Source organism: Ruditapes philippinarum, unplaced genomic scaffold (assembly GCF_026571515.1).
Source record: "Ruditapes philippinarum isolate M1 unplaced genomic scaffold, ASM2657151v2 ctg1369_1_1_1_1, whole genome shotgun sequence".
Lineage (NCBI taxonomy): Eukaryota > Metazoa > Mollusca > Bivalvia > Venerida > Veneridae > Ruditapes > Ruditapes philippinarum.
This window is the reverse complement of record NW_026854550.1, coordinates 57,919-79,998: the sequence shown is the minus strand read 5'-3', so window position 1 is coordinate 79,998 and position 22,080 is coordinate 57,919. Positions and strand designations below refer to the sequence as shown.

At 30.3% G+C, this 22,080-nt stretch overlaps 1 protein-coding gene across 1 annotated transcript; it reads left to right on the top strand.

Moving 5' to 3' along the window:
• The first annotated feature begins 4,513 nt into the window (after nt 1-4,513).
• On the top strand, nt 4,514-6,917 carry LOC132740434 (uncharacterized). Its single transcript, XM_060728341.1, has one exon. It carries the CDS (start codon nt 4,596-4,598, stop codon nt 6,066-6,068), a length of 1,473 nt encoding a protein of 490 aa, XP_060584324.1. The 5' UTR covers nt 4,514-4,595; the 3' UTR covers nt 6,069-6,917.
• The last annotated feature ends 15,163 nt before the right edge of the window (nt 6,918-22,080 follow it).

Below are 22,080 nucleotides of genomic sequence, written 5' to 3'. Positions count from 1 at the left end.
AAATAGCAGTTCTAGACTAAAAATCACTTTTATATAACCATACCCTTCATCATCAAGACCTAAACTTTATACTCAGTCAGAAACGAACATCATTTAATCACTCAAATCAAATATTTAAGCAAAGATGAAAGTGTTTGATTAATATGAAGCCTGTACTTTACAATCTCATATATTAATATTTAAATTAACCATTGAAATATTATTCATAACACACATGTATATAGCTAAAGTAAGAGCGATTAAATTCAATAAATAATAAAATTATTGAGCGATACAAATGCCAATTTTATTTAAAAATATATGTTTTAAATATTTGCCGCTGCTCTTGGGCTAATAACGATCATTTTGTGTATTTTTTTAACTATCCTTTCCATAATTGTCCTCTTTTAATTGCCCAGATGTTCTATGTTAGGTATTTAGTTATTATATTTCAAAGGTCCTTCGGAATCATTGATGCCAGCACTATTGATTGTTGAGAATTGAGTACCGCTCAAGTCGGTGCTAGGGATATTGCACGTAATCATTATTACTCACGTACAGACTCAGTCAAACCGAATCTGCAATTCTCTTGTAATTTTGTTGTGATTAATGCTTCCGAGGGATAACTTTGTTTCCAGATTTTGGAACTCATTTAATTTCCTTTAATAAATACCATTCAATTCAATAGAAAATAAAAAAAAGTATAGTGCACATAGATCAACTGTTAAATTATTATTATTGAAGCTCATAACATGATATGATTGCATCTGATATTCTCTATATGATATGTATAGAATAACAATTACCCTCTTTACAATTTATTTTACATTTAAAACCGGTTAATATCATTCCGACGATCTGATATGATGTGTATTGCTGATAATCACATTTAAGAGCTGGTCGAAATGGTTCAATCCCGTCAAGTCAGGCCGTTGTAAGGAAGAAATGTATGCTTATTTGTGCAGATCTTGTCATTTTAGAGATAGTGTCACAGTGTGCTTACATTTTTCCACGTTATCGAAATTAAAAGGATATTTGTTTATACTCAATCATCATCTTTGAGTCGAGGAACTTAATTCCACCAATTACAATCAAAATAAATAATGGGCTATAAAACCCACATAAATTATACTTTAGTGTAACCTTTTGCGGCAATATATATAACTGAAGGGGAGACGTTTTAATATCCGGTCTAACAAGTATTTTCTTTTATTTCCTTTCATTTCGACACAAATTTTCCTTGTTGATATTCTGGATTTACAATCATAGATGATTCACCTTGAATGATGAACATGCAAAGATCAAGAGCATTGCGCAGAAATGTTGTAAATTGAACAAGAATCATGATAAAAAATATTTATGTATGGTTTTAGTTATAATATAAAGATCAATAAAATAATTTAAGGCATACATGTCATGGAAGTTATTTTCATCTATTAAAGCTAAGCGTTCAATATTTTACAATACCTTTGATGATTTACTAAATTATCTTTTTAGGCTACATGGCTACAGATTGTTGTAATTTTTGTAAAAACTTACATTTTCTATAGTATACAAATTAAGTGATTTTATCAAATATGGGAATCAATGATCAACACGGAAAGGTGGCATTCACTTCACGCAGAATGCCTAGAACCAAAAGACTGAAACAGACAAGGTGGACCGACCGGAGGGCGGGCCAGGGGATGAAAATGGATAATAAAGGGTAAAGGGAAACATGCCGTTGACGACTTAAAACAAAAGGGACACAACGTGTGTTACATAAACTAACAAGATACAAGGCATACATCACTTAAAACATTTGGTATACATGCAAAGGGCAAGAAGATAAGAAATGAATGTATTTTACTCCGTTTGAACTTGAGTTGAACTTAATGCAAAAAAAAAATATATCATTGTCTGCATATAAATTTTAAATAATACCCAGGCGTGTGCATACTTGAACGTTTCATATATTCAAAATGTATGCGTATTTAGGTTTATTCTAAGTTAATTTTAAAAATAGTTTCCACATCTGGGGGTATGCCGCTTTAATGGTGTAAGACATTGGCTTTTTAAATAAACAGCGGAATTTAATTAACACAATAAATGTGGTATTTTGTCGTGGTCTATACAAACAGTTCATTTAAGATTTGTAAATTGGAACTGTTACACAGACTTTATTTCAGGTAGAATTCACTTTTATATCAGACATTCGAAATTATATAAATATTGTCAATTTTATTTTCACAAAGATACTATACATTTTGATAAATACTTGCACATCGAATTCATTGACCCTATTATTAGTACATCTTTACAAAACATTTTTTTAAACGCACAGTTGAACTTATTTTCATAATGTGCATGTCAATTATAGTTATATTGTTTTTTTTAAATACATCTTATAATTAGTATAAAAGCATAAATTTATAAATATAATACAATTACAAAAAAACTTATGACTACTTCACAGAAAACCGAAATCAACGACAAAAATGATTTCACCTTTTACTTTATGTAAATTTGTATTAATTATAGTTTAGTTTAATGAGCGAAAGTAGTTCTGTTTAATAATGTTTATCATTAGAAAACAAAACAAAAACAAATATTAATTTAAAACAAATGAAGTATGATGATAATGTATATATTGCAGTTAAATGTTATACGTGTTTGAAATACCTCTTTTATATATAGAAATAATCTATTTCTAGAAACAAAATGTCAAATATCAATTATTAAGTTCTTGTACGTTTGAAACAATGATGTTGAAATGTAACCTTGAACAATGATACCTTAACGTTTGTTTGTTTCATTTTACATTTTATGGCGTAAAGCCATACTTTGCTTGTTATTACATATAATGTTACAATGACATAATTATAAGACAACGCTCAAGATGACTTTATCGTTATTCGTTTGTCTAATCAATATCATAATATCGAAATGTGTATTTTACATAATTATATCAAACAATAAATAATGTGTTGAATGCTAGATGTTTTAAAAGTAATATTTTTGTTTTGAATTAGAAATCACTAGCAATAAAAGTATAACCAAATTATATTTTGTTTATACCAGATACTTTTAAGCGGCAAGTGCATTTTTAAACGATTCGGTTACAAATCATACCGTTAAAAGAATATCTTAAATGATATTAGAATATTCTGGCCAATGAATCATTTGCTTCTCGCTTGCTCGGACGATTAATCAAAGATTTGTCTAAAACAAGTGTCCGTGGACCAATAACAGGTTTCATTATTTATGGCCTTACAACCTTGACATATGGACTCTTTTTTCTTATCAATATATCGTATTTGACAGGAAGTTATTAACAATAAGCCTTTTGTCAACATGCTCTTATCATTTTGTCAACAATAATATTCGCTAATATAAAAGTGAAAATACTTCTTTAGTTTTGTCTGAACGACTTTTGAAGAAAATATTATGACACTCGTAACGTTTAAAGGTAGGTGAAAACAGAGTTTGTATTATATCAGCTTTCTTGTCAAATATAATGAAAGGTTTAAAAAAAATAATCAAAGGTTTAAACAAATCAAGTTAAAAAAAGATAGAAACAAAAGTAAACAATCAAATATTACGTATGTATATACCGATACATTATAGAATTTTATCTCTCTGTAATGACTCATTAATATTTAAAAATCAATAAACAGAATGTTTTCATTACAAAAAGAATCCTTAATTTTAGAAAGTCAATAACGTATAATGTCTCGATTCTAAAAAGTATCATGAAGTTTGATTTTATTAATTTAAAATATGATCTTTTGCAGTATCAAAATTGTATATACAATGAAAATGGGTTTACAAAGATATTAAAATAATACCACAAAAGTTTTCATTATATGAAACATATATACACGCATTTTGGTTTGTTTGTTTGTTTCATTTCACGCCTTTTCCCAACGGTATTTCAGTCATATAGGCGGGCAGTTTCCTAACCATCGTTCCTGGAGAATAACACCAGTACTGGACTACCTTCCACCGCGCTAAACTACCAAAGCATCTCCCGGGGATCGAACCCACGCCAGAGAGGTAACTAGATTAGAAGTCATCGACCCTAACCCCTCGACCAGGGAGGCGGTTATACACGCAGTAAATACAATTATCATATGAAAAGGATTTCGCAGAGAAAGGTTTAAACGGTTTACGATACATCAATCTTTGATAAGCCATCAAAACATTTATATCGACAGAAAAATATGCTTGCAATTCTTTTGTAAATAAATGGGCTTGCTTCGGTAGATAAATATTTGTTTATAAATGATTGACTGCCAAGTACTGTTTTGACACATTTACAAGAATAATCATTCTCATCAAGTTCTTTGTTTGTTGTAATTCAATTTTAATTTTTGAGAGAAAACAATTTATCTGTCTAAATTTCCTTATTTTGACTTATTTTTGCTCCTGTAATAATATGTATCGATTTAACGTATTATCCTTTAAATTTTAAAGTCAAAGTTTCGTAAAAAATCGGACGTTACTTACTTTGCTACAGTCTATACTAAATTTTCTTATATAAATTAATTTTTTTCCAGAGATAAACCCACGAGCTGAAATAAGATTTTAGCCATTGTTGTTTTGTATGGAAATAATGCAGCTATAAACATTTGATAATGGATGATCAATACAAATCCGGGACAAACAGTCATTTATATGATATTTTCAACGACCTCGGCTATTCAAAGGTGCGTTCTGAACAGAGAGTAAAGATATATGAGAATGCAAGTAGGTGCTTTGCACGTGTTACGAATAGAAATTGGTCCGTCGCTGATGTTGATGTTACCGTTCTTGGAAGTCGTGGAGAAGGTATGGCTGTTGCTTTGGGCAGTGATATAGACATAATGCATCTTCAACCGGCAGTGAGGTGTTTTGAAACATTCCCAACAGAAAACAAAGAATCCATTGACAAATACGTTGCTACATTTAAACTTAACTTTACGAATGTCCCGGAAGGTTATGCGAAGTTGCACTTAGAAACAATCAAAGACATACCATGGCCTGACAATCATAATAGACTAGTTTTTAAAATAAAAAGAGCATTAACAAGTGATGGTTATTTGAAAAATGACCAACGAATCATCGATTCCATAGAAAACGACGGCGAAAGAGTGAAGGTCGAAGGATGGCTAAGTGCACACTTTCAACACGAAAGAGCAAATGGCCCGGCACAACCGCTTCAATACCCATTACCCTTTCGTGGACTGTATATCCCAATAGATTTCATACCAGCTTTTTTGTGTGAATATCCGACGATCTTCGACGAATGGTTCGAACGGGTTCAAGGTAAGGCATGGCCTGGAGTAGATACATCAATGAAAGTTAAGAAGTCGAACACATTTGTTGTACCTGTCGGTTTAGCTGGGAGTGATGAGGAAGTATTACAGTGGCGGATGTCCTTTACCTTGGCTGAAAGATTGTTGGTAATGTCCTTCAATGATGCACAGATTAAAACATACGCTGCAATGAAAATGATTGTGAAACACGCACTGAACCCGATTTGTGAAAATATGTCTTCCTACCAAGTGAAAACTGCTATGTTCTGGGTATCCGAAAAGAATCAAGGTATCCTGAATATTGATGATTTCAATGAAATGTTGTTAGATGTTATAATATTCTTAACCGAATGCGTAAGAACTAGATGTCTGCAACACTACTTCACACCTTCAAAGAATCTGATGTTTCGAAAGTTTTCGGACGAAGAACGTAGTTGCTTGCTTGCTTCTCTCAATGCGATTTCCCGAGACATTGCATATGCTCTTCGACGATGTCCGTTAATACACATCATGTGCTCTTTACCTAAAAAAGAGATTAAAAAGAGATTGATTTTTAGAAATATTTGCGACGAACTTCTGGCAGCATATTTGTCCATTGAACCTGAGGAATATGATGTGATTGAGCATTTACTTCACCGTGCACAATCAAGTCAAGAATATTTGGAGCTATATGTGAAACACGTGCTCCCTATCGTTAGGCAAAACAACCCATATGGATACTTTCATCTATTGTCATCGATGAATGTTGATGAAATTACAAGTATAATGATGAATGGGATCAAACAAGGATACAACAAAATATGGCTTAATTGAACTTTTGGCAGCGTTTTGTCCCATTGAACATGAAGAATATGACATATTTTAATGTTTTGTTTAACAAATATATTGAATTGTTAAGCCTTATGAAACTTAACAGACATCTTGTTTTTCTTGCTGTAGGCTGTCTAAATATTGACTTGCTGTAAAATTTACAGGGAAAAACTGACAAAATATAAAATAAGAATTAACAATGGTCGTTTTAAAAGACAAATTGTTATTTGGGAATCTCATTGATCACTTTATAATAAAATGTGAAGGATAGTTCTTGCCATTCTAAAATAAAGTTGAAAGGTTAGTTCTAAAATAAAATGTAAAGGATATTTCCTACATTATAAAAATTGTAAAGGATAGTTCTAAAATAAAATATACAGGATTATTCTCGAACCTTCCTGTTAAAAAGCTAAGATATCTAAATTCTGTTAACAAAACATTTTACAATGCGTTTTGATCTTATAACATTTTCAAACGAATATGTTATCTTACATACGAACTTATTGAGCTGATGCTACACAAGAACGTTCTGAGTTATATTTTCATTTTTTAGGTTTCCATCAGTATGTGTTGTAAATTTGTAGATAAGTAACACAGCTAGATCTTATAGACTTAAAGATATACAAGGTTCATATTTTCATATTTGAAAAATGTTACAATTCCAACACAGTGCCGTTCTAAAGGCAAAATAAACATGCATTGAAATTCCATGGAGTCCATGTGTGTGTTAAGTTTTTTAAGTCTACACACCATAAGTAAATACAATTTAAAAACATAGTGTCCTTAAAAACTGTCAGTTTTTTTTTTAAGAAATAAACTACTAAACTTGACCCATAATATTTAATGAAGCTTTCAATACACATTTTTGTTTGTGCTCTAATTTAGATTAAACATGTTCAGTTTGAATTAAATACAATTGGATAGATTTCATCATTTTTTACTCTAAAATGAGCCTCTTACATCTTTAAAAAAGAAAGATTTTAAATAACAAAAGAAAGAAGAAAAAAAGATAAAATAATCTTGAAACAAGCGTTTTTACAAATTTGATCTGATATTATGAATGAGTTTAAAATATAATGCAGTTTTGTTGTCTCCTTATAAGAAGAGAAACTAGTTTAATTGCTAATAAGTAGTGTTGTTGATTTGTAGACCTTGCATTTTCATTAGAGGAAGCCAAATCAAATAACCCAAAATTTTATTGGAAACCTGTAAAAATGTTAATAAAAATAATAATGATAAATGTCATTGTTATAACATTCCAAAAATTTTATTTTTTGAAGTTTATGACACCGAAATATCTTATTGCTCTAATAAGGAAAAAGCTGATTTTTTAAATGAATATTTTATCTCAGTTTCTACAGTTGACGCATCAAAAATCCAATGACCGCCTTTCTGTCATAGAAGGGAGAACATATAACCCAATTTCATTATTATCCAATCAAAAGAGGTTAAAGTTATTGTTGCAAATTTAATTTAAAAATAAGCAACAGTGCCTGACGAAATTATCCATCGAAATTAAAAAGAAACACGAAACAGTATTTGTCATCCTCCTGGTGTACTTTTTATTAGATTACTCCATGAAGGGTCATATCTTAGTTCCTGGAAACTTTCAAAAGTTATGCCTCTTTTAAAAAAGGGTAACCCCCATTTCCCCTCCAATTAAAGACCTATATAACTAATAAGCTGCATTAGGAAAATCATGTATAGAATAGTATTTAAACATATATATAACCTACTTGCATTGTAATAAATTGATATACCCGTTACAATCAGGGTTTCTTCCGGGCCATTCGACAATTGATCAAGTAATCGACATGTATCATCAAATTTGCGTATTATTTGACAAAAAGCAATCTATAAGTATTTCTTATATATGTGAACAATATTGCTGAAAATCTTGTAAGCGTAACAAGACATTTTGCTGACGATAGCTCTTTATCCGTTTCCTCTCACGATATATGTTACATTGAAAGTACTCTTAACTCCGACCTTGGAAATATAAAAAAATGGTCTAAACATTGGTTGATTAACTTCAACCCAAATAAAACAGAAGTTTTCGTCCTTGAATCATGAAAGTCATTTAAGTCTACACACCATAAGTAAATACAATTTAAAAACATAGTGTCCTTAAAAACTGTCAGGTTTTTTTTTTAAAGAAATAAACTACTAAACTTGACCCATAATATTTAATGAAGCTTTCAATACACATTTTGTTTGTGCTCTAATTTAGATTAAACATGTTCAGTTTGAATCAAATACAATTGGATAGATTTCATCATTTTTTACTCTAAAATGAGCCTCTTACATCTTTAAAAAAGAAAGATTTTAAATAACAAAAGAAAGAAGAAAAAAAAGATAAAATAATCTTGAAACAAGCGTTTTTACAAATTTGATCTGATATTATGAATGAGTTTAAAATATAATGCAGTTTTGTTGTCTCCTTATAAGAAGAGAAACTAGTTTAATTGCTAATAAGTAGTGTTGTTGATTATTTCAAATATAACGCTGACAATTCACTGTTAAATGTAAAGTAAAATATTACCAACCGATAGTTATGGTACTTAAAGGCTTGTTTGAATTGAAAGTATCAACCACACCATTATGGTCACACGGCAAATTCCTAAGATGTATTTCACTGACAATCAATATGTTCATTTACTCATTTTCGTAACAAAGATACCAGACTAGTAATGTTTTCACAACACAGTTCAAGACGTAGACACTAAATAATTGTGTTTTTGACCACATGATTCACTTGTAAATAACCAAATATTACTGCACCCTGTATAACTGTATTTGCATACGGAGCGAGCATTTTTGTAAACAAATTTCAAATGTTTTTTTCCTGATTATTGTAAAATTTATTGAAGGGTTATCTAGCCGGTGCTAACGGGCGTGAACAGTATCTTGTAATTATCACTACCGTCCATATGGAGGCTCAATCAAATCGAGTCTGCAATATTTACAATTTGACGTGTTGAACTTTCTTTTTGGATTCTGTTTTTCTCCAATTTGTATATACAGTAAACTTCACTTATAGCGAACACGGTTATAGCGAACTTCCGGTTATAAGGAACAATTTATTTTGGCCCGAATTTTGCCCTTCTTTATTTAATATAAAAAATATACGGTTATAGCGAACACGGTTATAAGGAATTATCGCTTATAAGGAAGTCATTTCTTAGTCCCAATTTAGTTAAAAGTGCAGAAAATTACACTGTTATAACGAACTCCAAAATATCGGCTATTCGTAAATATATCCCGCATTTTCACAACTTTCGTTTTCATTGGCACGGATTAAAACTTGCGGAATGTACCGTTTCTTGTTGTATGTTATTCAATATATCTATGAAAATGAATTTGTATAGAAGTATGTAATAAGTTTCTACTTAGGAAATTTTAGCATGAGTTCTTGTAACAAAGATAAAACGGTTATTCCTTTTATTCTATTATTTCTTTTCTTTAATAGTTTTGCTCGAGTAAAATAATTATGATCATTTATAATCGGTTTTCAACATTATCACGCATGCTTGCAAACATAATCCATAGAAAAACTACAAAGTATGCTTGATTGAAATGAAAAGAAATCTATATATTTCATTAGGTAAAGTCACCCTTAAAATATAATAGAAGATATTCAATATAAAAGGAAGAAAAAATGGAAAATTTTGTTTATTCTTATTCATGGAAAGAAAACAAAAAGCACTGAGTTAAGAAACAAAATATGATATTTTATGAGAAATTGAGAAAGGGAGTAAAACTAAAGGGAGTAAAACTAAAACTGAAATAACAAAATTTTCAAATTTCAAAATGTACACTCACGGGTATTGTGTCTAAAAAAGAAATAAATGACTAATTATTCTTAATTAAATGCTCTTCAAAATGGCGGACGATGTTTAACAATCAGTTCGTTATATGTAAATCTGTTCGCTATAAAATCTCCTGATACAAGGAACTAATTCGCTATATGCTTACAAGGAACTCCGGATATAAGGAACATATTTTGAATGTCCCAATGAGTTCGTTATAAGCGGAGTTTACTGTATTATCTAATAAAACAAAGTAAAATATCATTTACCTCATATCCTCAAGTTCAATATATATTTGGTATCTCATAATATACAGGTTAATTATATTTATGGCTTAAATAAGAATCACATTCTAATGTAAATCGTTATACCCTTTATCTGCAGACAAGGAAAAGCTATCAAACAATGTCACAGGATGTTTCTCAAAAGATAAAACGTCAAGTGAACAGTGTAGAATACACTTAATGAAGTGAATTGACAAGCGTTTGCATTTCCAGACTGAATGATTGTCCACAAAGTCGTCACGCAAATGCATTGTTAGTGCTAAATGAGGTGTAGACTGTATACGGAATGCATTATTCAAAGTGTATAGCAATTAACCTCACTATTTAAATAATATAGGCATATGATATGCTCATTTAAATATGTGAATTTAAGAGATTCTCTTAAGAAGTCTGACAGGGGTTACAACATACAATGTAGATCAGCGGCTTCATATTAAGCTAGGTTAAATTTGTATAATCAACCTGTCGACCATAGTTGCCTTAGTATATTCCTTTTTCATCATACAAAAGTTTTATGTCTATCATCTTAATATAAAGTTTGGGCCAAATGGAACTTCATATATTATATGTATTTATCAAGAAATCCATTTTTAGGCAATGCAAAGTAAATAACTTTATTATACGTTTTATGATTGTAATTACCTGTTTATCGATATACAGTCAAAATATTGGAAGCGTGCGATACAAAATTTCATATATTTAAGACAACTGGCTCGACTTCGACATACCTTTTTTATGGAAACTCGTCTTGATAGTCGAAGTAGGCACAAGATGAAAACATCTTACTTTTTACTGTTTATAGGCAGCCGAGTGGTCCTACTTCGTTTTGGTTAGAACTGAGTGATAGATTTGAAAAAGCTTTTGAAATAAGTGAAAGAGCAAAAATGAAGGTGACATTAAAAGGATCAGCTGAATGAAAAATAACAGCAAATTATAAATAAAAGATATTCTTCTAATTAATGACCTGAAAAAAGTTATTAATTAACCAACTCGTGTTACGGTAAAGTCGTCAACTCTTCTTGATCCGATCGCAGTTTCCTCTTCTATAAACATATATAATTCGGGTATTCCATTTACAACATAAATAACGTTTACGGGACTTAAATGTTTATCAAATTCGAAAAAGAGACTTTAAAAGCATACAAACGCCGAGTTTGGAATTACAAAAAAGCGGATTTCGTCAAAATTAATAACCTAATTCTTAACTATGATTGGATTTGTCTTGTGTCACGTTCTGTAGATAATGCTTTCAAAAATGTTACATCAGGACTTACTGAATTAGCAAACCAATGCCTACCAACTATTTATGTAACTCTTCGTCAACTTGATCGACCTTTGTACGACTCGGAAATATGGCGAATTTCAACAAAAACCAGATAGAACGAAAAGGTCACTGTTAGAACTAAATCTGTTAATGAATGGAGCCGTTTCAAACACTTACGCAATAAAGTTAATAATCTATAAAACACACTTAAGAATTATTTTATATTATTACCCCTCACTTTTTTCGTAATGCTAATTTCCCATAGGCCTCTGGGAGTTATTTTTACTGTTAACGCAAGTGTACCACGTGACTAAGAATTTTGTACTGTTACATAGGTAACAGTATTTTTAACAGTATAAAATCTGGTCACGTGGTCTATTTTCTAAATAAAATGAAATAAAATGGCCGCCATTCTTGATTGATTCTTATTTTCGACGTTAAACCCCGATAGGACATCAATTTCTTCTCTGGAGTAATTATGACTCTCATAAAATTTAGTTGTTCGCACCCTGGTGTGCTTTCGCGTATTTAAAATATCTTTTTGTTGAATAGTCAAAAATTGAACATCCGTTTTCAACGGAAAGTAATTGCAATGTAAATAATTATGTGTCAAACTGGAACATGCAGACGATTTACGCATGCAAACAAAGGATTATTTAACAATTTTAATCAGTGAAACGTTAACAGATATGTTGGACAGACATAGGATATCATCGTTATTTTGTCAAAAACCATGCTAAGAATATTCTGGAAACAGAAGGATCAGATTTCACAGATCATAACCGTGTAAATGGGTTAGTGTCTTGTTTTCTAAATAAAACCTAGCTTATTGTATGTTTATGATTTGTAGATATCATCACTTGCTTAAGAAATAAAAGAAAAAGAAAACTTCTCAAGTAGGCCTAAAGTACACTTAAAACTTAAAAGGTAAGGACAGGTTAGTTATTGTTACTCTTGGTTTATTTTTGTTACAGTTAGATTTAGTTGACAATTTCAGATCATCACAGTATTTTTGATCGGGGTAATAAAATAAATAACACATGGGTTTGTGAGTAACAGTAAAAATATCATCCCTCGTAAAAATACTGTTACCCTCGGCTAACGCCTCGGGTAATAGTATTTTCCTCGGGATGATATTTTTACTGTTACTCACAAACCCATGAGTTATTTATATAATAACCTTGCATTTTCATTAGAGGAAGCCAAATCAAATAACCCAAAATTTTATTGGAAACCTGTAAAAATGTTAATAAAAATAATAATGATAAATGTCATTGTTATAACATTCCAAAAATTTTATTTTTTGAAGTTTATGACACCGAAATATCTTATTGCTCTAATAAGGAAAAAGCTGATTTTTTAAATGAATATTTTATCTCAGTTTCCACAGTTGACGCATCAAAAATCCAATGACCGCCTTTCTGTCATAGAAGGGAGAACATATAACCCAATTTCATTATTATCCAATCAAAAGAGGTTAAAGTTATTGTTGCAAATTAATTTAAAAATAAGCAACAGTGCCTGACGAAATTATCCATCGAAATTAAAAAGAAACACGAAACAGTATTTGTCATCCTCCTGGTGTACTTTTTATTAGATTACTCCATGAAGGGTCATATCTTAGTTCCTGGAAACTTTCAAAAGTTATGCCTCTTTTAAAAAAGGGTAACCCCATTTCCCCTCCAATTATAGACCTATATAACTAATAAGCTGCATTAGGAAAATCATGTATAGAATAGTATTTAAACATATATATAACCTACTTGCATTGTAATAAATTTGATATACCCGTTACAATCAGGGTTTCCCGGGCCATTCGACAATTGATCAAGTAATCGACATGTATCATCAAATTTGCGTATTATTTGACAAAAAAGCAATCTATAAGTATTCTTATATATGTGAACAATATTGCTGAAAATCTTGTAAGCGTAACAAGACATTTTGCTGACGATAGCTCTTTATCCGTTTCCTCTCACGATATAAGTTACATTGAAAGTACTCTTAACTCCGACCTTGGAAATATAAAAAAATGGTCTAAACATTGGTTGATTAACTTCAACCCAAATAAAACAGAAGTTTTCGTCCTTGAATCATGAAATCAAACCTTCGTTATTTGTTAATAAATCTTTATAGATTTCGTGGATAACCACAAACTTTTAGGATTAACTCTTACTTGTGACTTAAAATGGCACGAACATTTTAATAATATTTCAGCTTCGGCGTCAAAAGTATTAGGCTCTATGCCTGCTTTCAAATTCGAACTCAAAAGATCTACTTTAAACCAAATTTATATATTTAACATGCGTCCGATACTTGAGAATGCATCGATTGCATGGGATGTGTGTGCTGAACATAAAAAACAATTACTTGAGCAATTACAATACGAAGCCGCTAGAATAATAAAGGATGCAACTCGGTCAGTACCAATAGATTGCTTGGTCAAAGAAGTCGGTTGGGTTTCATATTCTGGTAGGCGAAAAAATCAAAAACTTGTAACGCATAGACGCATTCAATTATATAATACATTGTTATTACAATCCTCATTAGAATTATGGAATCACCTCCACCCTAGTATAAGAAACTCTCAGACACTCAACATACCTAAATCTAGACTAAACATCTGTTTAAAGCGCCAACAGTTCCGATGCATTATTTTTATGGCCAGAGATACTTATCAATATTTCATACACGTTTGAGAAGTAATTATTATACAATTATTGACAAGTTAGCCATTGAATGTGATGTGTTATTTACCGGCAGATGACATATTGACCGAGGCGATAGCAAATGTATTGTTTTTATAAATTACTGGTATCTTATTAGAATTGTTTTTCATAACTTCTCCATTAAAAAAAAAAACAAACAAAAAAAAAAAAAAACAAAAAGAAACCTTAAGACAAAGAAGGATATTTTAAACAGGCGAGCATACTTTTTTATAACTTCGTATGATTAAAGACAATTACAAATTAAACAAATTTGAGTTCACAGTCAAATTTCTAGATATATTTTATTTTCAAATCGACCATGGTGAAATCTCTGTTTATTTCAAATTACTCTTTTATATTTTCGTTTAAGTCTGTAAAGTATTTAACAATTTTATCAAACATGCATTTTTTCTATTCTTCATACAGTCACTAAAATTTTCTTTAAAAGGGTGCATATCTGATTTTTTATTATTTCGCATATTAAACAACAATAGGACAAAACATTTTCCATCGACTTTCCTGAAGTAACACGAATCCAGATTCAATTAGATACTGCTTGCTACAGACTCGTTTTATATGCTCATAAAATCTTTTTAGTTTTTATCTCTTTAATCATGCGAAGTTAAAGAAAAATCTATTGACTAGTTAAAGTTTCCCTTCTTTGTTTCTTTCAAGAATAAAGAAACTACACGAAACGTCTTTTACTTTTAAATTATTAAAGTTTGTTTTTGTTTTTAAATTACTTAACATTAAACTCAATTTGCTTTCCTAATGTCATACTGCATTACACTTTTTGTCTGGTACATGTTCATTATTGATCTATCAAAGCATTCTTTATATGCTAATTAACGATTCCATTTTCTAAAAGGTGAACAAAACAGTTTGAGAAACAAAGAAATTAACCAACGTTGAGATTGATAACATTTTTTTTTTGATTTTTTGATATTAATACTATGTTCATTTGTTCTTTGACATTATTCCTTCCAACTTCATCAGGCACATACCTTTGTAAAAATAACTGTTATATTTTGAAAAACTGTAACTTAGCATTGCAATGCAAATGAATTCAATAACTATTTTATCGATCAAATATAATGAATATATTGAATTAAAAAAAATCGAAAGATTTATGAAAGCATTTCAAGTGGGACCTTCGAAACCAAAATATTATCGATACATTATGAAATATATAGTACATGCAAAGGTTAAACCTTGAACATTACTATGAATATCATTTTTATTAAATACTTTTATAATTTCTCAACATTGGATGAAACTTTTTTCCCCTTTCAAAAAGATATATTTGGAAACCTTTGTAAACGAGGTACACGTTTACATAAAAATGTGCTAAAATGTCTAGTTTTCCAGACTTAATACCTTTTGATTTATTTTATAAAATATATCTTCAGAGTTTATGGACCTAATATTTGGAAAAAATGCGTTTTTATTTTATGTTTTTCAGTGTATAACTGATTTATCTCTGAAAATTATATTTGATTACTTCACAGTTAAAACTTATCAAAATATAACATCACACTTTTCAATGATGAGATTACTTTTTTTAGATTTTCCCCCATGTTGTGCCTCAATTTTATTATTGTTGACAGTTCTGACATTGTCTGGGCTGATTAAAGAAAAGCAAAGCCAAATTGATGAATAACTATAATTTCAAAAGTAATAAAAATAAGAAAACTTACTTCAATTCATTCAAATAACCAATTACCAAATATCGTCTCTAAATTTTTGTTTCATTTTTGCAATTCCTTTCCTCATGCGAAACTGCTCTTAATGTTATCTAGGCATATTTTAGTATAGTAAGAGAAATAGTTGCCTTATAACTTGAAAAGCAATGACAGTCATCCACCTGAAAAATAAGTAAACAATACAGCATTCGAAAGGCAGCCTTTCAAAAATTTCATGTTTTCAATTTCATAGCCACTTTTTGAATGCTTACACATCGGTCAACACGTATCAATCCTTATAAGTTTTCCTTCTTCTAAAATGATGTATGACTAACAAAACCAAATGAAATCCCTCTGAATCAAACACAATTATTTTCCTCCCGTGAAATACAAAACATTTAAAAATGGCGGCTGCTTACACTTCCGAGAGCCAGGTCTGATATAATTGCCGCAAGTAACAGAAATAAGGATGGATGGTTTGACGTTTTCTCTTACTAGAATTTTTTGTTTTCATTATTAAAACAAGCAATCATTTATATCATTTGAATAATATTAATAGTACCATCGCCATTTAACGTTGATTGTCGAACTTATTTTCAGCCCAAGATTTCTTGTATTTTATGAGAAATTCATCTAAATGAGGCTACCACAGGGAAAAACAGATTCTAATATTAAAGTTAATATCAAGGAAATTATTTAAACTTATTTTTAAGCAAAAAAGAAAAAGTAAATTTGTTTATTGTGTTAGATGTAAGAATATTTCATCTCTTGAAAGTTAAAATCAGTAGAATGCTGTTTTTAAAGCTCACTCGATGAAATGAAATTTCATCTTACACACAAACAATTAAATATCCTCTTTATATTAATATATTTAACGTATAAATGGAAATATTGTTCGTTATCTGATATGTATGATACGAACTATTTTTCGGGTAAAGTAGTGGTTTATTAAACTAAACAAGAAGCCAATATTTTGTTTAACTGCTTTAATAGCAAAGTTCGTTGCGTTTGGTTATACGGCGCAACAACACATCTAACGTCATCTGGCGCCGAAATATGAAAAATGATTTTGCCTTTTCTCGTGTGTTACAAACTCAAAGCAACATCAGCTATTAAAACATTCACACCTGCTGGAGCTCGGAGATGCATAGACTCCAATAACATTAAACTACAAAACTAAAATTATTGTTTATTCAATTGTAGAAAAATATTACCGATAACCTAAAATGAAAGAAAATTGAAAGCGTATTTTATCAACAGGAAGTCGGGCTTAACCAACTAAAATTAACAGCAGAAAGTTTATTTCCGGAACATTTTCTTCTGTTTCCTGCATGTATATTAAGTACATGAAATATTTCAAGAAACAGCCATTAGGTTAATAAAACAGCATTGAAAAGTTATTTCATCAAACATACATTAAGACTGTAAATACTGAACACTTTAAATAAAACTGTTCTGACACATGCCGATTTATCGCGGCATATCATATCTGAGAAAAGTGATAAAAACAACAACTAAATATTATCAAACAACAACATCTAACACTACATCTTCATTCTATTTATTCATAGGCAATCATTGCTTGTTTCACATTGAATAACACTGTAATACCGTAAGCACAAATTCTTGGGGATGAACAGCTTAAAACTATTTCATTTATATTGTGTTGTGATAATGCAAAAACAACTTTCAGACTCACGACTTAATTCAGAAAAATGGAATTTAAGAGAAACATTTTGCAAGAAAGTATGTTCTGTGTTCCTTTTGAGAAATATGTTTGTCTAAATTGTATTATTATCATGTTTATACTTTGGTGTCCTGCTGGGCTTCTTGCTATGTTGCTGTTTTTGATGGGTGATACTTTCTTTGTATTCCGTCCCACCTTGTTAATGATCGATGTCTCTTTCATATTTGATTAATCAAAAATGTGAAAGAGAACGCAATATAAATAATTATATATGTTTTCAAAATTGCTATTTTTATACTCATACAAAAAGTAGTTTGCAGATGTTAAAGATATTAAAATATCAGATGGATTTCAGTCAAACAAGGAATACCTTTTCAAAATCAGGCAGACGTAGTACAGACGTATTTTGTCAAAAGAAAGACAATGAAAACTTAAAATGTACACCTTTTTCAATAGTTGTATTAAATAAGCTTTTACCAAATTAAGAGGTCAAATTCTTTTACAAAAGTCTTACAAGTAATAGTTTCAATTTGATAGGCTTTTGTTAGAAAAAGAAAATGTTTTGACAAAGTATGATTTATAGCCAAGCAAATGGAATCAAGATTTTATCAATTAAAGAGTTGTTTGAAGCAAAACGCATAATGCATTAAAGTCCATAAATGAGCCGCGTCATGACAAAACCCATTAAGACTAGTAGTTTTATATTTCTTGCTTGTTTTTAAAACACGTCTAATGCTATATTTGTGACGATTTGAAATCCTCATATTCTTTAAAGAAATATTGCTATGATGATTTTCTTTAAAGAAATATTGCTATGATGATAATGCTAATGAAATGAGTATAATATCTAATTACTATGAAGACTACAATGTGCTCTTAATTTTTTTGCAAAAAAATAAAGTTGATATTGATAATAGTAGAATATAATCTCTTGACTTTGACATTATTATTTACTTGGAAATATAATAATTAGGTATCAAAAAGGTCCATTCATTTTGATTTATTTATTAAGTGGTGTGTAATATTGTTAAGGTTATATGGCGAATTTCTAGCATCTCTGGCGGTAAAAGACCTGACGTGCAATTTGTGCATTATCTAAATTACATAAAATACTCGTGTCATATGAAAGTTAATTTGTTAACCAGCTTTTGATATATTATATTTTCCCTCAATGATAGTTTGTTCATAAATATAGTTTCAGTTTGATTTGTGTAAACGACGGAGCTTAAGCATTTTCTGTTCATTGCCCACGCTCTTTCCGGTTTGTTTTATTACGAGACAGATAATTTGTAACTGTCACATTACACTTGCCATTCTATATCTCATTATGGGGTCCAGTGATTACACTGATAATGTCGGTTATTACATTGATCAAATACTCATTCCTGTCGACGGGATGATGTTTGAGATGAGAATAAGGATTTAATAATCAATACTTTCCTAAATTCAAAGAAACTTTTGTGAAATAATCAGATTATGCACAATCGCGAGTTGTTTTATAATATATATCGCATGTTATTATGTATTTCTTACACATGTTAATTCATTCGCGACATTTGATTTCTTTTTTTGACTTTTGTTAGATGATATGAATATAACATATTGTAATAGCTCTTAAAATCCCTCGGAAGCATTCACATAAAATAATTGGAGATTCGGTTATATTGAGTCTGTACATGAGGGACAATGAAACAGTGTAATATCAGCAAGACACTCTGTCTGTCACATAGCGCCTGCTTAGAAAGTCTGCTGACATTTTGAAATTGTTATTCCACTCTTAGATCGATCAGTTTGATAATTTCTTTTTTGAAATAACTCGCAGATATAAGTGGCTGTCATCTAAAAATGTGGACAATTTTGTTATCTTTTTGCAAACTATCAAGTTGCAAATATCAAAAAAATGTAATTCAATAACAGGTTGACTAATGATCTGCAATAAGAACAAACAATGCTTTCCGTGAGAATTTGGTAATTTCAAAATCTTGTCAATATCAAGAAATCACTTTACAAAAACAGTTCTGATTTATTTCAAACATCTATTGAAAGGTAGTAGAAGTTGTAGACAGAAGAATATCTTAATTGTTTGCTTTGCAATTGTGTCATCTCCTGTTTTTTTTTGTTTCATGTGGTGCCCTGTTAGAAGTCTTGATGGTGATTCTGTGATACTGGATTTTGTTTTGAGATCATTTTGGCTGAAATATACAGATTTTTTTAACATTATAACACATTCTTTTGGCACAGACAAACATTCTTTATTAGTATATCAATTTTACAGAAAGAGTAAAGGGTAAAAAATTTGGCAAATAATCATTTCACAATGACCCCGCAATGCAGTTCCTCTGGATTTAAGGAAAAGTTGCATACAATAGAATAATCCACTTTTGCTATATATGTATTACATTATAAAGTAAAAACGGACTATTATTTATGAATCACATCAAAGCTATTTACAACAGTAACTGTTCTGCAAAATAGAGTAAAACAGAATCCCTACAGAAAGTCCAACACAACAAAATTGAAAATGTTGCAGGCCTGGATTGATTGAGCCTGTTCATGGACGGTACTGTAAAGTGCAATTTACCGTCCACACCCCCTAGCACTGGCTTAAGTAGAATTCAACATTTAACACGAAAATTGCGAAATTTTGAATTTAGAAACATCCACAGAAATGTTCATACAACGGTTATCATGGAACCTTCAATGTGACACAGTAGTGCCATTCCACGAAAAGCGGCGTATGGTCCCCAAGTAAAAGAATGCGTTTGCCCTCAACGAAAAACAATGGGCAGAACTAAATAAAATGGAATTTTGAAAGGGGATCTGCGGTTATGAAGCCTGCATATCACAGATTAAACGTCAAAAGACAAATTTAAAAAGCAGGCAACATATCTTAAGGGTGATTATACAGTATTCCAGTAGGAATACTGAAACCACCAAAGTTGTAAATGGCCGAATAGGTGAAACTAAAAGTACCACATAACATGTATACACAACAATAGTGTCGTGCTGTACGATCTTTATGGATCGAAAATATAACATCATTGAATAAAGTTTTACAAATGGCGTACAGCTGATAGGGTTTTCGCCAATTCGACAGTCGTTTAATGCAGGTAAAATTGAACAGTCTCACTAAAACTGAACTTATTTTGATTCACAGAAATGTGGTTCTTATTGTACTTTCTATATAATACTTCTATATTTCAATTTATTGAGATATGAATATCAAATTGAAATGTTTTCTTAAGTTTTAGTTTATAAATTTTATTTCTTTCTTCATTTTCTTGTATCAATGACCTGTTTGTATCTGTCAAACAGAATGTTTCATTCATATTTATTATCCACTTGTCCTCTGTATTCACTGATCTTGACGGAAATTGCATTAATTAGCCCCTTATTCTTGTCAAGACAATTACTTGTAGCAGGAAGTGAAGTTTATTATGTTGCCTTGATGTTTTTGAGATAAATTTCATCAGCAAACATGTGAAATAAGTAAGAGGAAAAACAGAATTAGCAGATTTTATTTCTGCAGTTAACTTTTACACTTCAAACATTTCAAAATGCGTTTCAAAATGTAATAATAACTAGATGTACATATCAGAATGTTACGTTTATTTTGGAATTTTTAAACATCAAGTAGAATCACGCTTTACCATTTTTAAAAAAAAAATATCACGGCGGTAAAACTAATTTATCTGCGCACAAATGTTCAAAATTGTATACAAATGATTAAAGAAACAACGTAGTAAATACATTATATGGATCAAGAAGTTTCACATATAGACTAAGTGTTTTTTTCTGTACATTGTATCAAGTAGATATACATGTACTTGTTTGTTAATGAAACGTATTCTATTTGATAAATTTAATCTAAGTGATTTCACCGGGCCCTGACGCGAGAAACGACATTTGTTCTTCAACGAAAGCGTGAGTGTTTCTCTTCAAAATAAATTCAAATACATACATTTATTACAATATTTTCATTTTACAACCTTGTGTATTCAGAGATACACACTATTTGACCGGAAATTCCAGCTAAATGCACACATTAAGCGCAATCAAGGCTGTAATTTTTATTGTTAAAAATATGATATTTTGCTGTTTTTTTATATTTTCGAAAAGACGATTTTGAATAAATGTATTTGTAAAATGTCTTTTATCTCTAATTTAGGGAGGTGAACTGTGTTCAATTTTTTAATTAATTGAATTACACATATGTTTTTTGCTAGAAGTATTTATTCCAGAAAATCTTATAGTTTATGTTTTATAGCTTAGCTGCATTTTTTTTTTTTTTTTTGGAAAAAAGTAACATTTCCACCCTGGATACTTTTGTGCATGTACTTTTGTGCATGTTTCTAAACGAAAACGAAATATGTGAGAGTTTAGCACACAGAGATCGAGCATGTTTAGCACAGACGACAACAGCTATTTTCCTTACATTTCAGGACGGCTTATAGATATAAAGGATTAACAACTTTAAACGGTGTTTTCAAGTTAATATTTCTTGGACATGTGCTAATCATGTTAATGTGCTGAAAATTTTTAAAACATTGTTGATGCTTTCTTAATTTAGGATTGTCAAAT

Excerpts from the sequence above, each read along its gene's own strand:
- LOC132740434 (XM_060728341.1), top strand. The coding sequence starts at position 4,596 with ATGGATGATCAATACAAATCCGGGACAAACAGTCATTTATATGATATT.